The following is a 17,462-nucleotide window of genomic DNA, read 5'->3' as shown; positions in this document are numbered from 1 at the left end:
GGTAACAAGTTAAAGTGGGTAGATGCCCTACCTTTGGCACTCATGTCAATGAGATCCTCACAAAGTCGTCAAACACATTTGTCTCCACATGAATTGTTAACCGGTAGACCAATGCCTGGCCCTCCAAGAGAAGGAGGGCATGGTCCTGTATTTGATCTATGGCAGATTGAGGCAGATGAATATGTCAAGGCTTTGGCTAAAATCAATCGAGTTTTGTCTACACAGGTGGAAGCAGCAGAAGAGATACCTGACAAACCACCAGAGACTCCTGTTGGACCAGGTGATTGGGTAAGGGTCAAGGTCCACAAAAGAAAGTGGTCTGAACCTAGGTGGACTGGACCGTGGGAGGTGACAGAATGCACTTCACACGCGCTCCGGGTAAAAGGTAAAACAGGAGCTAATTGGCACCACCTCACACATTGTGTACCTGCACTGGCGCCTTCTCGCTCATTAGCAGAAGTTAGACAAGATTTGAACCTGCTGGAACAAAACAGTAATGTCCTTAGATTACACTAATTTTACACCTGTCACAATTATTTGCATATCCGACTAAGTGAGCAGATAAAACCAGTTAAACATTAACCAAAAATAGACAAGAAAATGAACCAGAATATCTCTCTGTGGGGAAACACTCCGGTGTTAGCCGGGTTAGCACTGCTTGCAATTCTTGTAGTACTCCCCTTGATGTGGTGGGAGTTTATGCTGAATGAATCACGCAAAGAACCAGACAATCTAACAACTAAACAAATCCAAAATGAGACTGCACCCCCTAACACCCTACTAATGAAACGAATGAAACGCATGAAACGCAACGAAGCCGTAGATATTAAGGAAGGCGGAATTACCGTTACAGTAGAGAAAGGCAAGATCACCTCGTTTGAATTTGATGTAAACACCATGATGTCTGCTAATGGCTTCAAATGGAGCACACATTGCGATTCCAATAAAGCCAAGTATCTGTGTACACCTCCCTGTAATTTTGCAAATGTGTTTGCACACTCGAACGGGGGATGGATTAATCTAAAACACCCTTTGGTTGAAAAATGGAGAATCATTAAACGAAGCCCATGTCAGTGCGGTGAAAGTGAACCACCAAATACTAATCCTGATCCAAGAACTCTGCCTGGTAATGGTCATCCGACAAATTGTAACCCTGTGGTCATCATGATCTTCAAAAAATCCTAAAGACCCACTTTTCATCTTTTGGTTGAAGGTAATAGAGCCAGGAACAGACACTCCTGAGAAAACATCCCATAAAGTGCATGCTGACTTAGCAAAGAAAAGAATGAAAGTGACTTATCTGAACATCACCAGTCTTAAAGAAACAATGGCAGTGGAGACAGGATATCAAGAGAGAAATGTGTGGTTGGATTGGGTGAGATACTCTGTTGAACAAAATCATCAGGCGAACTATGTTGCATGCGCCACTGCTAGAACTAGTTTAGCCACTATGCCATTCCCATTGAATCTGAATAATGACCCAACAGGTCTCCAGTGTATGCATGCTTTGTACACATTTGTTAATCCCGTAGCCTGCACATCTTTAGCCCTGTTGTATCCAGTGACCAGAAAAGACATCATTCCACCTCCATTCAGAGCCTATGAGGGCGCTTATGAGTGCATCAGTAAAATCATTGGTACAGGAACTGAGGTAGGACATTTGAAATGGTGTAATTTTACCATAGAGGTTACCTCAGGAGGGATGGTTTTTGCAACAACTGTATCATTCATGTTTTTGCCAGAGCTGATGTATGGTGGTACTGTGGTACACAAACCCTGTATCCAAATCTACCAGCAGACTGGGTAGGTACCTGTGCGTTAGTACAGTTGGTAATGCCTTTCTACATAATGCCATTTACTCTTGAAGAACTCACTGATCTGTCTAATGGAGAGTCCCCAGAGTCGAGTTAAACGTTCTGTTCCTGGTGGAAGTTTCAGCTCCACAATTTACATAGACGTTGGGGGAAGGAGCCGGAACTGGTGCGGGAGGTGGATCGCTACCAGTTGGATCTGGTGGGGCTTACCTCCACGCACAGTCTTGGCTCTGGAACCGTACTCCTGGATAGGAGTTGGACTCTATTCTTCTCCAGAGTTGCCCAAGGTGTGAGGCGTCGGGCCGGGGTGGGGATACTCACTAGCCCCCGGCTGAGCGCCGCTACGTTGGAGTTTATCCCGGTGGACGAGAGGGTCGCCTCCCTACGCCTTTGGGTTATGGGGGGAAAACTCTGACTGTTGTTTGTGCCTATGCCCCAAACCGCAGTTCTGAGTATTCGGCCTTCTTGGAGACCCTGAATGGAGCCCTGCAGGGGGCTCCAGTAGGGGACTCCATAGTCTTGCTGGGAGACTTCAACGCACACGTGGGAAACGATGGAGACACCTGGAGAGGCGTGATTGGGAGGAAGGGCCTCCCTGATCTAAACCCGAACGGTCGTTTGTTGTTGGACTTCTGTGCTAGTCATGGAATGGCCATAACAAACACTATGTTCGAACATAAGGATGCTCATAAGTGCACGTGGTACCAGAGCACCCTAGGCCAAAGGTCAATGATCGATTTCGTAATCGTATCATCTGATCTGAGGCCGCATGTTTTGGACACTCGGGTGAAGAGAGGGGCGGAGCTGTCGACTGATCACCATCTGGTGGTGAGTTGGATCAAGGGTTGGGGGAAGACTCTGGACAGACCTGGTAAACCCAAACGGGTAGTGCAGGTGAACTGGGAACATCTGGAGGAAGCCCCTGTCCTGGGGATCTTTAACTCACACCTCCGGCAGAGCTTTTCAGCCAAAAGGGGGACCAGAGAGTGTGTGCCAACTACAGGGGTATCACACTTCTCAGCCTCCCTGGTAAAGTCTACTCCAAGGTACTGGAAAGGAGGGTTCGGCCGGTAGTCGAACCTCTGATTGAAGAGGAACAATGCGGATTCCGTCCTGGTCGTGGAACAACAGACCAACTCTTTACTTTTGCAAGGATCCTGGAGGGGGCCTGGGAGTACGCCCATCCGGTCTACATGTGTTTTGTGGATCTGGAGAAGGCATATGACCGGGTCCCCCGGGTGATACTGTGGGAGGTGCTGCGGGAGTATGGGGTGAGGGGGTCACTTTTGAGGGCCATCCAATCCCTGTACGCCCAAAGCGAGAGTTGTGTCCGGATACTCGGCAGTAAGTCGGACTCGTTTCCAGTGAATGTTGGCCTCCGCCAGGGCTGCGCTTTATCACCAATCCTGTTCGTGATTTTCATGGATAGGATATCGAGGCGTAGTCGTGGAGGAGAGGGGTTGCAGTTCGCTGAGGATCTCATCGCTGCTCTTTGCAGATGATGTGGTCCTTATGGCATCATCGGTCTGTGACCTTCAACAGTCACTGGATCAGTTCGCAGCCGAGTGTGCAGCAGTTGGGATGAGGATCAGCACCTCCAAATCTGAGGCCATGGCTCTCAGCAGGAAACCGGTGGATTGCCTACTCCAGGTAGGGAATGAGCCATTACCCCAAGTGAAGGAGTTCAAGTACCTCGGGGTCTTGTTCGCGAGTGAGGGCACAATGGAGCGAGAGATTGGCCGGAGAATCGGAGCAGCGGGGGCGGTATTACAGTCACTTTACCGCACCGTTGTGACGAAAAGAGAGCTGAGCCAGAAGGCAAAGCTCTCAATATACCGGTCGATCTTCGTTCCTACCCTCACCTATGGTCATGAAGGCTGGGTCATGACCGAAAGAACGAGATCACGGGTACAAGCGGCCGAAATGGGTTTTCTCAGACGGGTGGCTGAAGTCTCCCTTAGAGATAGGGTGAGAAGCTCAGCCATCCGTGAGAGACTCGGAGTAGAGCCGCTGCTCCTTTACGTTGAAAGGAGCCAGTTGAGGTGGTTCGGGCATCTAGTAAGGATGCCACCTGGGCGCCTCCCTAGGGAGGTGTTCCAGGCACGTCCAGCTGGGAGGAGACCCCGGGGAAGACCGAGGACTCGATGGAGAGATTATATCTCCTCACTGGCCTGGGAACGCCTCAGGATCCCCCAGTCGGAGCTGGAGGATGTGGCCCGGAGAAGGGAAGATTGGGGTTCCTTACTGGAGCTGCTGCCCCCGCGACCCGATCCCGGATAAGCGGTAGACAATGGATGGATGGACTTTTTCATGTTAATAAAAATATTTTGAAAAAAATAATAAAAGATGTGCGTGCGACCGGTGTTGATGCAGACATGAATCGGTACAAAAACGAGATTACGGGATTGCTGCGGGAGTTTGAGCAACGGTTTCAGGTCTTTGGTGAACTTGAGACAGAATTTAGTTTTTCGCTCGCCATTCACAGTCAAGGCTTCTGATCTGCCCCTCGCCATACAACTTGAAATAATACACTTGTAGTGTGATTCAGATTTGAAGGACAAATTTGCCTCGGTTGGACACCTTTTATCAGCATCTCTTTGCAGGGTACCCCAAATAAAATAACTGAAATACAAGAGAACTGAAATAGGAATTAGGCGAGAGATATAAAGGAGATCTTTAAAGGAAGTAAATTCATTTATTGTAATTACTTGGCATGAAATACAACACACACCATTATCTCCATGTTCATACAAATGCATTTACAAAAAAAATAAAAACTGAAAAAACAAATAAGAAAATATTAATGAACGTTAACATTTGATTGGTTTACATTTTTCTAAAATCACAATAAGTTTGCAGCATTTAGAAAGAAATTACTTGACAGCATCTCTTCAAGACAATTTATACAGACATTCATTATTTACAAACCATAAAATGTGATGCACCATTCTACCTTGGTAACTAACATGTGTGATATGAATACATTCTCCTTAAGCTTCTATATCTTCTGGCCTTTCCAGCAATATGTTCTGTCAGTCAGTCTTCAAACAATGTGCAGCAGTATAACACATTATATTAACAGTGTTGCTACAATCATCCATGCTCAGTGTCATCGTTGTTCAATTAAAAAGTTTCATACAATGCAGTAACATTCATCTTGGTTAACAGTTTGTTCATCATTGTCGGTTACATTAAACTTTCCCCTTAAAAAGGTCCAGTGTGTTGGATTTAGTGGCATCTAGCGGTGAGGTTGCAGGTGCAACTAACTGAATACTCCTTTTGCAAGCGTTGAGAGAACCTACAGTGGCTTCCGGTAACATAAAAACAGGAAAGACCCTTTCTAGAGCAGAGTTTGGTTCGTCTGTTCTGGGATACTAGAGACAACATGGTGGTCTCAGTGGAAGAGGACACGCTCCTCATGTAGATATGAAGGGCTCATTCTAATCTGCCCATAGATCCCCCTGAATCCTAAAGCTGAGTTCTCCTGCTTGTGGAGCCGTGCAGGGACTGCCTGCATGTACCAGTATGCATTACACACGAGCTTCTGAAGCCCAGCATCCCACCAGCCATGTCCTCTATCACGGCTGCATTTACACCTGTACGTTCAGGTGATCAAGCACTATCCCATTGCAATCTTCCTCTAACGAAGACATAACCTCAGTGACCTCATTGCTGAGGTAGTGTGTAGACATAGTGTGTGATCCAACACTTATTACAGAGTGTAACCCTGAAGTCAGGAGTGTCAAATTCCTTTTAGTTCCTCCTGTTACTCTTTAATCTCTGGACCCTCTGTGCTGCAGTGATGCAGCTTTTCCCCCCTGTGCGTTCTCATGTGGACTTTCAAGTGAAAATTACGCCGGAATTTTGTTTTGCATGTTTTGCAAGAATATGGCTTCTCAGCTGTGTGGGTTCTTATATGATATTGCAATCCGTATTTTTTAGTAAATCTTTTCCCACATGTTTTGCATGCAAACGGCTTCTCACCTGTGTGGGATCTTATATGAGAGTCCAATCCTGATTTCTGAGTAAATCTTTTCCCACATGTTTTGCAAGAATATGGCTTCTCACCTGTGTGGATTCTTATATGAGAGTCCAATGATGATTTATGAGTAAATCTTTTCCAACATGTTTTGCAAGAATATGGCCTCTCACCTGTGTGGATTCTTATATGGTAGTACAATGACGATTTAGACATGAATCCATTCCCACATGTTTTGCAAGAATATGGCTTCTCACCTGTGTGGGATATTATATGACAGTCCAATCCTGATTTCTGAGTAAATCTTTTGCCACATGTTTCACAAGAATATGGCTTCTCACCTGTGTGGGTTCTTATATGACAGTCCAATGATGATTTCCGAGAAAATCTTTTGCCACATGTTTCACAAGAATGTGGCTTCTCACCTGTGTGGGTTCTTATATGACAGTCCAATGATGATTTATGAGTAAATCTTTTCCCACATGTTTTGCAAGAATATGGCTTCTCACCTGTGTGGATTCTTACATGTTTCTCTAGTAATGATTTATACTGAAAGTCTTTTCCACATGTGTCACATTTGAAAGGCAGTTTACCTGTGTGAGTATCACAGTGCATCTCTGGCAGGTGAGGGTTGTCTACATTGTTAGTGTGACTTGTACTTTCGTGATGTAGATTCTGTTGACTTGGCTCTGCATTAGTTGAGCCTGAGTCTCCATGCTTGCCTCCTTTCTGATCTTGGCTCTCAGCTACATGAGAGTTGTGAGAGAGGAGCTGGTGGTCACTTTCCTCATCAGTAGGAGTCAACATAAAGGTATCAGTCTCCTGCTTCAGTACAAGCTGCTCTCCCTCCTGACTGGTGCAGAGTTCCTCCTGGTCCTCTTTAATCTGTGGAGGCTCTGGGTCCTCTTGGTCCAGACTGGAGTTCCTCTCCTGAATACAGAGCTGCTGGTCAGAGAGGACCTCCTCCTCCTTACAGACATGTTGCTGTGGGAGCTCTGGAGGGACAGAGAACAAAAGGAATAGGATACTACTGCAGACATGCGAGCAAATTAGTACCAGTAACGTAACCTATAAAAACACATGGGGTTAAATATACATACAATTCCTCCGTTTTGTGTTATTACGTTTTACTCACCTATCCTGTGTAACTTTATTTCCGGTTTCCAAACGACATCCAGCAGTCTGCGCTGACGATGGATCTCTGCCTCGTACTCGACGACAGCTTCTTGGAAAACTCCGAATATTTCTTCAGCAGCAGCATTTAGTCGCTCGTTGACAAACTCTCTCAAACACTCAACTGAAGACATTGTTGCTGAACTAGAAGTCAAATATTCATGCACGCAACGACTACAACATCGTCTCCCTGCTAGTTTCATTCATCCACAGAGCTGAGCTAACGCTAGTAGTGCCTGTACTGTTTACTTCCGCTGGGTGGTTTTACGGCGGGTGGCAACCAGCGTTCAGATGAATTACCGCCACCTACTGTGTTGGAGGATGGACTAGACTCATCTATCCTCTTAAAAAGAAGAAGAATACACTTCACTGTAAATGAAATGATATTGATAAGCTCAGTTTCTTTCAAATATTGGACTAGACTCCCTAACCCAAGGTCCAATATATGTTTAAGACTCAGGTCTTTCCCTCCAAGCTTCCTGATTTCTCTTTTTAGCGTTTCTTGTTCTCAACAGTATTTTTGGCAATGAAAAATGACATGCTCCACTGATTCCTCTACTTCAGTGTTTCTCAAACTTCTTCAGACCAAGGACCACTTAACCAATACAAAAACACTCACGGACCCTCTAACTCGCCAAATATCCAAAAACAATAGGTCTGCTTACCACTCCAACAATATATTACAAATGACAGCTTTATATGACCTTCTCTATGTCGCTCGTTCACACATTAAATCAACAATACAAATACAACTACGGATTCAACAAGCATTTCGTTCACACACACCCCCCGTCACTCCAGTTATAGAAACAGGATCCCCAAAATGTTGGCTTGTTGTCAAAAAACCTCACACACATCCATTCAGCTCATTGACCCTTATGGCCGAACATCCAGAGAAGTGCTACAGTCAGACCGAAGCTCACCCACTGGAACATCGCTATAATCATTTCTCTTTCCTATATTACAGCTTTTTACAACATACATATAGATTTAAACGGTGAATGCTGATAGATTTTACACATCATATGAAACGTAGATTACATTTATTACTGAGTTTATGTCTGTACATCTATGGTACACTCTAGTCTATACTATTCATTTTTAAACAGTTTGACAAACACTTTAAACTTATAATATATTAATTTCAAATGTGACATTTTACCAATATACTCACGGACCACTAGTGGTCGCTCACGGACCACTCTTTGAGAAAGACTGCTCTACTTGACAGTGCTCACCTAACCCTGAGGGAGGTTTCCTTATGCAGTGTTTCATTAAGTCTGGTATGTTCTACTCTCAGCCTTGTTAAGCTGTTCTCCTCTTTAGTGCTCCTTCTAGCAGTCCTCACTGTGAACACTTCTCACTGTAATGCATAAAGTTGTCATCCTGTGTTTCCTGTATCCCAACTGTGTTGCCACTCCTCAATGATGCTTCTTTTGATTATTCATTTGGCTTCAGAGTGCAATGTCCATGATTTCTTTATGTTTCAGAGCATGTTTGGCTAATGTGTCCACAATTTCCTTAAGGGAGAAGTAACAGCCTTTCACCCATCTCAACTTGTAGAGCTCTAACATCACACAGAGGAAAAATAATGGAAAGAATGATTAACATAAAAAGATTAAAGGTTTTTTATTTAATAGATTTATAAAAGTCAGAATGGGGACAGCCTTATTAGAAATGTATTTGGTACAAAAGGGTACTCCTCAGGGCAGTATCATTAGCACAATTCTCTTTTCCATTATGACAGATGATGTTTTCTCTCAAGATCAGGGCTGTCATGAGCCCTCTCCCTGCCTGGTCACACCACTAATTGTTTTCAATTATGTGCCACTCTGGTCCCTGCTCTCTCTACTCTGTCTGATTACCTCCACCTGTCTCTGCTCTGCTCCACCCTCGTTAACCTACCAGCTGCACTGCATTTACCACTAATCATGCCCTGTATAGAAAGCCCAGTTTTTCAGTCCACACTTGTCAGATCGTCTGCAAGCCTGCCTGCCTGCCTGCCTGCAACTCTGACTCCTGATCTGTGATCCCGGACCTGTTACTACTACTCTGATCTCCAGCCCCGGTAAACCCGACTTGCCTTACGAGTTTTGAATATCCCTGAACTGTACTACTGCCGTGCCTCATTCGGCCCTGTTGTGTGTGTGTGTGTTTCAATAAAACCTTGATCTCGAAATTGCGCTCCTGGGTCCTCGTCTGTCTGTCCTGACAGAACGATTTGACCATCATGGACCCAGCGCACGCCCAGACCAGCATGCAGGTAGAGACTGAGATGTCTGCCCTACAGCGACTGGAACGTACTGAGGGAGACATCAATCGGATGACCGGCGATATCGCTTCCCTGCTCCAACTCAGCCAACAACAGCTACAACAGCAGCAGCAGCAACAACTACTAGCCCAAGCCCTGCTGCTACTCACCAATGCGGCCACTCCTGTTTCGTCTGTTCCAGAACCGAAGATTGGCCATCCGGAACGCTTTGACGGTGACCCGAAGCAGATCCGAGCCTTCCTGACCAGCTGCCGAGTGCAGTTCGCATTACAGCCCAGGACCTTCTCGACGGAGGGAGCCAGGGTGGGTTACGTCATTACCCATCTCACCGGCCGAGCTCGGTTGTGGGGAGCGGCAGAGTTCGACCGGCAGACCCCAGCCTGTGCCTCCTTCAGTGCCTTCGAAGAGGAGATGTTAAAGGTCTTTGACTTAGGTTCAACAACAACCGAAGCATCACAAGCACTGCTGACCACCCGCCAGGGCAATCGGACGGTGGCAGACTTCTCCATAGACTTTCGTACCCTGGCAAGTCGCAGCTCGTGGGACTCCGAGGCACTGGTGCACGCCTTCCTCCACAGCTTGCCAGACTACATTAAAGACGAGCTCGTCTCTCATGAGCAGCCCAAGACACTTGATGACGCCATTGATCGGCGTATCCAGACCCGCAGAAGAGAGAGAGGGCGTCTGAGTCAACCAGCCATCCGCATTCGGGGGGAGTCCTCCACGTTCCACCCCCCGCCTGTCAAGCCCCAAAGCCAACTCAATCAACCTGAGCCCATGGAGATTGGTCGCGTCTCCCTCACCCCCGAGGAGCGACGGCGCCGTCAAGCCTCAAACCTTTGTCTCTACTGCGGTGGCGAGGGTCATCGTGTCAACACCTGCCCTTCAAAAGCCGCAGCTCACCAGGTGTAGGGGAGATCCTGGTGAGCTCAATACATCTTCAGTCTCCCCCCATCCGAAAACCCCTGCTCCAGCTCCGCCTTCGACTTTCCGACACAACTCACACCCTGGCCGCCCTAGTGGATTCCGGAGCCGAAACAAACATAATGGACACAGAGCTCGTGCGGCAACTGGGCGTGAACCGTCAACAACTCACTCCACCCGTTCCTGCACGAGCCCTGAATGGACACCGTCTCGGCACCATCACTCACATCACGGCCCCTGTGACAATTCTGCTGTCAGGAAACCACCAGGAGTCCATCCAGTTCCACCTCCTACCCTCACCCGGCCAACCACTCATCCTTGGATTTCCGTGGCTCCGTCTTCATAACCCCCAACTTGACTGGGAAACAGGCACAATACGCGAGTGGGGGAGGGGCTGCCATCGGACCTGCTTAAAGGGAGCCATCTTGCCAATCGACCGGGGAGCTTCCAGCACCGCCCCCGACATATCCAATGTTCCTGCCTGTTATCACAACTTGAGAGAGGTGTTCAACAAGTCCAAGGCCACGTCTCTGCCACCACACAGACCATATGACTGCGCCATCGACCTTCTGCCTGGCACCACACCCCCGAAGGGCCGTCTCTACTCGCTGTCAGCCCCAGAAAGAAAAGCCATGGAGGACTACATAAACAACTCACTGGCCACCGGCATAATCCGTCCATCATCTTCCCCCACGGGAGCGGGATTCTTCTTTGTCGGAAAAAAGGATGGCTCTCTCCGTCCGTGCATCGATTACCGGGGCTTGAACGACATTACAGTCAAGAATCGTTATCTTCTACCCCTACTCTCCTCTGCCTTTGAACTGCTGCAAGGGGCCACAGTGTTCACCGAGCTAGACCTGCGGAATGCCTACCATCTGCGGATGAGAGAGGGTGACGAGTGGAAGACTGCGTTCAACACTCCAACAGGACACTACGAATATCTCGTCATACAGTTCGGTCTCACCAATGCCCCGGGAGTGTTCCAGGCGCTGGTAAACGACATCCTCAGAGACATGCTCAATAAGTTTGTTTTCGTTTACCTTGACGACATTTTGATCTTTTCAAAGACTCAGACAGAACACACTCACCATGTCCAGTTGGTTCTACGCCGGTTGCTGGAGAACTCTCTCTTCGTGAAGGCAGAGAAGTGTGAGTTCCACGCCAAGTCTGTCTCATTCCTGGGTTATGTGGTGACCGAAGGCAGCGTTCAAATGGATCCTGCAAAGGTGTCTGCTGTGATGTCGTGGTCGGTTCCAGAGACCCGTAAAAAAACTGCAGCAGTTCCTGGGGTTCGCCAACTTTTATAGGAGATTCATCCGGGGTTACAGCACAGTGGCAGCACCACTCACTGCGCTGACCAGCGTGAAACAGCCGTTTCAGTGGATAGCAGCCGCTGACAAAGCCTTCAAGACCCTCAAAGCTCGTTTCACCTCAGGCCCTATTCTCCAAATGCCTGACGCTGGACGGCAGTTTGTGGTGGAGGTGGATGCTTCGGATGTAGGAGTTGGAGCGGTGCTTTCCCAACGAGCAGCAGAGGATGGCAAGATGCACCCCTGTGCCTTTTACTCCCGTAGACTGACTCCAGCAGAATGCAACTACGACATCGGCAACCGCGAGCTACTGGCCGTCAAGCTCGCCCTCGAGGAGTGGCGCCACTGGTTGGAGGGGTCTAAAGTTCCGTTTGTGGTCTGGACAGATCATAAAAACCTGGAGTATATCCAGACAGCCAGGAGGCTGAACTCTCGCCAGCGTCGGTGGTCATTATTCTTCACCCGTTTTAACTTCACGCTCTCCTACCGTCCTGGCTCCCACAATATTAAGCCCGACGCACTCTCCAGGATGTTTCAGAAGGATGAGGCATCCAATGAGGAGCCGACAACCATCCTCCCAAGCCCCTGTGTTATTGCTGCCTTGACCTGGGACATTGAGGAGCAGGTCAGAGAAGCCATCCGGAACCAGCCGAGCCCCAGTGCATGCCCCTCTAACCGTCTCTTTGTCCCAGCAGATCTGAGGTCTCAGGTGATTCAGTGGGGGCACAACTCGCGCCTGGCCTGTCACCCTGGAATCACACGCACCCTCCATCTGCTCTCCCAACGTTTCTGGTGGCCGTTGAGATGAGGAAAGATATCCAGGAGTTTGTTAGAGCTTGCCCCACTTGCAACCAGCACAAGACCCCCAGTCAGCCCCCAGCTGGGTTACTCCAGCCTCTGCCAGTGCCCATGCGACCCTGGTCCCATATCTCCCTGGACTTCGTTACGGGCCTTCCGCAATCTGAAGGAAACACTGTCGTCCTCACCATCGTTGACCGCGTCAGTAAAATGACCCACTTCGTGCCCCTCCCAAAGCTGCCAACTGCAAAGGAGACCGCCCGGATGGTCTTGGAACATGTGTTTCGAGTCCATGGTCTGCCCAGGGATATTGTGTCAGACCGAGGCCCTCAATTCTCTGCGGCCTTCTGGAAGGAATTCTGCAACCTTCTTGGGGCCACCGCTAGTCTGTCATCGGGATTCCACCCACAGTCGAATGGTCAAACGGCGCGCATGAACCAGGAGCTGGAGAAGGCACTGAGGTGTGTGACCTCACGCAACCCCCGTGCTTGGGCCCAACATCTTCTCTGGGTAGAATATGCCCACAACTCACTCACCAGTTCTGCCACCGGACTCTTCCCCCTTTCAATGTGTTTATGGATATCAACCACCTCTGTTTACCAGTCAGGAGGGAGATGCTACCTGTCCCTCTGCGCTCGCCTATGCCCGCCGCTGCCGCCGCACATGGGCCCAGGCTCGCGCCACACTCCTGAAGTCCAGTGCAAGAGAGCCCACTGGTCCCAGCAGCACCACCTCCTCCGCGCTTCCTCGACGGTGGCCCCGTCTACACGGTCCGGCGACTGCTCCGCTCTCGACGAAGGGGTAGGGGCATCCAATATCTGGTGGACTGGGAGGGTTATGGTCCTGAAGAGAGGTCTTGGGTTCCCGCTGGAAGAATTTTGATTATTCATTTGGCTTCAGAGTGCAATGTCCATGATTTCTTTATGTTTCAGAGCATGTTTGGCTAATGTGTCCACAATTTCCTTAAGGGAGAAGTAACAGCCTTTCACCCATCTCAACTTGTAGAGCTCTAACATCACACAGAGGAAAAATAATGGAAAGAATGATTAACATAAAAAGATTAAAGGTTTTTTATTTAATAGATTTATAAAAGTCAGAATGGGGACAGCCTTATTAGAAATGTATTTGGTAGAAAAGGGTACTCCTCAGGGCAGTATCATTAGCACAATTCTCTTTTCCATTATGACAGATGATGTTTTCTCTCAAGATCAGGGCTGTCATGAGCCCTCTCCCTACCTGGTCACACCACTAATTGTTTTCAATTATGTGCCACTCTGCTCCCTGCTCTCTCTGCTGCACTGCATTTACCACTAATCATGCCCTGTATAGAAAGCCCAGTTTTTCAGTCCACACTTGTCAGATCGTCTGCAAGCCTGCATCGGAATCCTGCCTGCTTTCAACTCTGACTCCTGAGCCCCGGTAAACCCAAACTGCTCTTAATCACAACCAACAGCCAAAATTAGACTGAGGCCTCCCAAATCTAATACTCTCCTTCTCCTCTAAAGGCAATCCAGATATTTTACCTAATAGCTAAATGCTAACAGTCTTCTACTCAGTATTAGACAACTCCCCAAACAAATTTTGTACACAACCGCCCACAAACAAAGACCGCTAAAAACACGCCCACTAACAAAGACCGCCTAAAACACGCCACAAACAAGGACCGCCAAAAAACACGCCCACAAACAGGGACCGCCAAAAACGGCCCACAGTTTTTGTGGGTGAGGCTCAGGCGCCCGTCCTTGTCAGCCTTTTTTTTGGCGGACCGCCTTGACAAGGGCCACCAAAAAACGCCCACAAAAAAAAGGCTGACAAGGACGGGCGCCTGAGCCTCACCATCAGTGAGCCTGAGAACTCAGTGTTTGGCGGACCGCCAAAAAATGCCCACAAAAAAGGTGAGGACCGGCAAAAGAAACGCCCACAAAGAAGGACTGCCAAAAACACGCCCACAAACAAGGACTGCCAAAAAACGTCAATAAAAAGCGCTGAGGAGCAGCAGTCACTTTGACGATCATCTCTGTTCACTGCCGCTTTGGTTTGATTATGGAGTTTCATTTCAAGAGGACTGTTTCTTCTTCTGAGAGGTCTGAGATGGAGCTCCACATTTACATTTGAGGAATGTTTGCACCACTAAATTAAAAAGAACAAAATGTTTGTCCTTCACAAGTGTTCAAGCTGTGATGATGTTTCCTCTGTTTCTCCAGGACTGTCTCGTCTCTCTCCTCAAACTCAGCTGATCCACGCGGTTGAAGGTGATGACGTCACTTTTCAATGTTTTCTGGACCCCCCTGTCAACTTGTCCACTCGCGCAGTGGAATGTAATACCATTAAGAACAAGGTGGTGCACTTCTCTCGAGGAGCATGGGACGACCCTGGTGCACCAAGTGATGAATACAGAAACAGAGCAACTCTCAATCATGGATACCTGTCCAGAGGAGTCGTGACTCTGCACATCTCCTTAGTAAATCTGTCAGACAATGAAACGTACAGATGCTTTGTCCCAAAACTAACAGACAGCTGTTTCATTCACCGTTCGTTGGTAAGCATGCTGAGTTTAACACTACACATTACGGGAGCAACAAGTGCATTTATGTTTTAGTGCAGCGTTACAATGCTTTAAACAGCTGAGTCTTACTTTCTCCATGCTCTCTAAACATAAGGTACATATTGTGTGAGAGAAAGTTATGTAACATTACTGTCATGTCTTTTGTTGGTTAGAAATGTATTTAGATGTATTTTAAACTCTGATCTCCGGTCAGAAAACACTGCTGTCTTATAATTTGCTAACTTCAGTAGATATCTCTGCAACACAACACAGACATCAACACTGTTACCTTCACACTCTGTTCATAATGTTCATTGTTTTAATGGTTTATATTCTGGCAGATCTTACACACTGAACCTTTAAGTCATAAACACATAAAGAAAAACTATTTAGATCAAACTGTTTCCCCTCACTTGTCTCTCAAGGCTTCTGTAGAACCGGTCAACTAAGTCTTTTATAATTCAAGAAAGCGTTGTCTCGTTCTCCCACGACTCTACTTTATGAACATTTCATTTATAACCACCGAATTTGAGCTAAAACAGTATTTGTGAACATAATTTGGACTCTAAATTAGTACAGGCCGATGTGATGTCGAAAACTGCATCGAAAACAGCGATGAATAAGGCAAAAAAGGCCGAAACTGCTTCTCAGTAGCTGGCCCGGACATGGCTAGCATAATTAACCTGCTTGAAGAGCACAGAGAATTTCAGCTGATTTTAAAGCTACCTTTGCGGTACTGGAGGTGAAACTGAGCATTACGCAGATCACGGTAGCGGAACATGGTGAGCGAATTGACTCTCTTGAGTCCAATGCCAACCTGCAAGACCAGCCATTAAATTCACTCGAGGAGAAGTGTGCATTGCTAGCAGATAGCAATGCCAAACTAGCTGCGAAGACCGCAGATCTGGAAGGTCGGAGCCGCAGAAATAATATCAGAATCATTGGACTTCCTGAGTCTATTGAGGGACCCCGGCCTACAGCCTTCTTTTCAGAACTTTTGGTCGAGCTGCTAGGCGCTGAGACTCTCCAATCCCCTCCCGAGCTGGACCGTGCACACAGAGCGCCAACCGCTAAGCCGCAGCCGGGGATGAGGCCGCGACCTGTGATAATGCGTTTACATCGATACCAGGACAAGGATCTGATTGTCCGGGAGGCCCGCAAGAGACGAGGGGATCTCCGCTACCGCGGGACACCAGTGCAGATCTACGAAGACTTCACACAGGAGGTCCTCGAACAGCGGGCTAAGTACCGAGACATCATGTCAAAGCTGTACAACCTAGGCCTCAGACCGGCTCTTCTGTTCCCTGCTCGCCTGCAGATCACACTGGGAAACGGGGCTAAGAAAAGGTTTCCCTCGCCCGTGGAAGCTGTAGCCTATCAGGGGGGCTGGGGAATGGGAGGAGGTGAGAGAGAGGGGGAGTAGGGGATGGGAGGGAGAGGGCAGGAAAGGGTGGGACATTGATCTTGATGGGGCTATGGGTTTCCATTTGTTGGAGGCAGATATTTCATTTACATTCTGTTTTGTCATTTTTATGTACACTGTTCTCTCCATTTTTAGTTATGGATGTTCTAGGGCTGACCTGATACTTTCGATGCTATACGTGGTGTCATGGCTAATCTAACTGGTACAGGGACTGGTGGTGGACAGGGGGTCAGGATACTATCTCTGAATACTGGTGGGTTGAATGTAGCTATTTTCGGTAGGCCCCCAGATGGAATCAACTTGACAAACACCCAAACTAATGTCATTGCCTTTACCTCCTTGATTGCTCGTAGGAAAATCCTTCTCTTGTGGAAATCTCCTTTACCACCCTCTTTTAAAATGTGGCTGAGCGATACTATGTCTCTCCTAAAGTTGGAAAAAATTAAGTTTACTCTCCGGGGTTCTTCAGATAAGTTTTATGCTCATTGGAGACCACTGATCAGTTATGTAGACCGTCTTCCCCCTTGATAGAGTGTCGCTGTAGGGATTCTCCCTGTATCTGCCTATAATTCCAATATCTTTACTCCCCTGTCCACCACACATGCAGCCCATGTGACATCCCTTGATATATGTGTTAGTATGTGTAGGTTTACATGTGTTTATGTATGCTGATATGTGTGCATGTATAGTATTGTATCTTTCATTTGGTATGTAATTAATATACTGTTGCCTTATTGCTCCGGGAGAGGGGTCGGTGGGATGGGTTGGGATGGGATGGGGATGGGGCTGGGTTGAGGGAAAGTGGGTAAGGGTTATTTTGTTAAAAAAAATAAAAATGAAAATGCCTTATTTGCTGTTACACTTTTTCATGTGAATAAAAATATTTTGAAAAAAATAATAAAAGATGTGCGTGCGACCGGTGTTGATGCAGACATGAATCGGTACAAAGACGAGATTACTGCGGGAGTTTGAGCAAAGGTTTCAGGTCTTTGGTGAACTTGAGACAGAATTTACAGTTTTTCGCTCGCCATTCACAGTCAAGGCTTCTGATCTGCCCCTCGCCATACAACTTGAAATAATACACTTGTAGTGTGATTCAGATTTGAAGGACAAATTTGCCTCGGTGGGCTTGGACACCTTTTATCAGCATCTCTTTGCAGGGTACCCCAAATAAAATAACTGAAATACAAGAGAACTGAAATAGGAATTAGGCGAGAGATATAA

The 17,462-nt window shown here is 47.4% G+C and overlaps 1 protein-coding gene across 1 annotated transcript; it reads right to left on the bottom strand.

The window, feature by feature from the left end:
- Positions 1 to 4,613: 4,613 nt before the first annotated feature.
- Positions 4,614 to 7,901, bottom strand: LOC115006206 (gastrula zinc finger protein XlCGF28.1-like). Its single transcript, XM_029428321.1, has 2 exons — positions 7,890 to 7,901; positions 4,614 to 6,861 (listed from the first exon to the last, which is right to left on the bottom strand). The coding sequence occupies exons 1-2, from the start codon at positions 7,899 to 7,901 to the stop codon at positions 5,581 to 5,583; spliced, it is 1,293 nt and encodes a 430-aa protein (XP_029284181.1). The 3' UTR covers positions 4,614 to 5,580.
- Between the last annotated feature and the right edge of the window lie 9,561 nt (positions 7,902 to 17,462).

This window comes from Cottoperca gobio, unplaced genomic scaffold (assembly GCF_900634415.1).
Source record: "Cottoperca gobio unplaced genomic scaffold, fCotGob3.1 fCotGob3_70arrow_ctg1, whole genome shotgun sequence".
In the NCBI taxonomy this organism is placed as follows: domain Eukaryota; kingdom Metazoa; phylum Chordata; class Actinopteri; order Perciformes; family Bovichtidae; genus Cottoperca; species Cottoperca gobio.
This window is presented reverse-complemented; position numbering and strand designations above follow the sequence as displayed.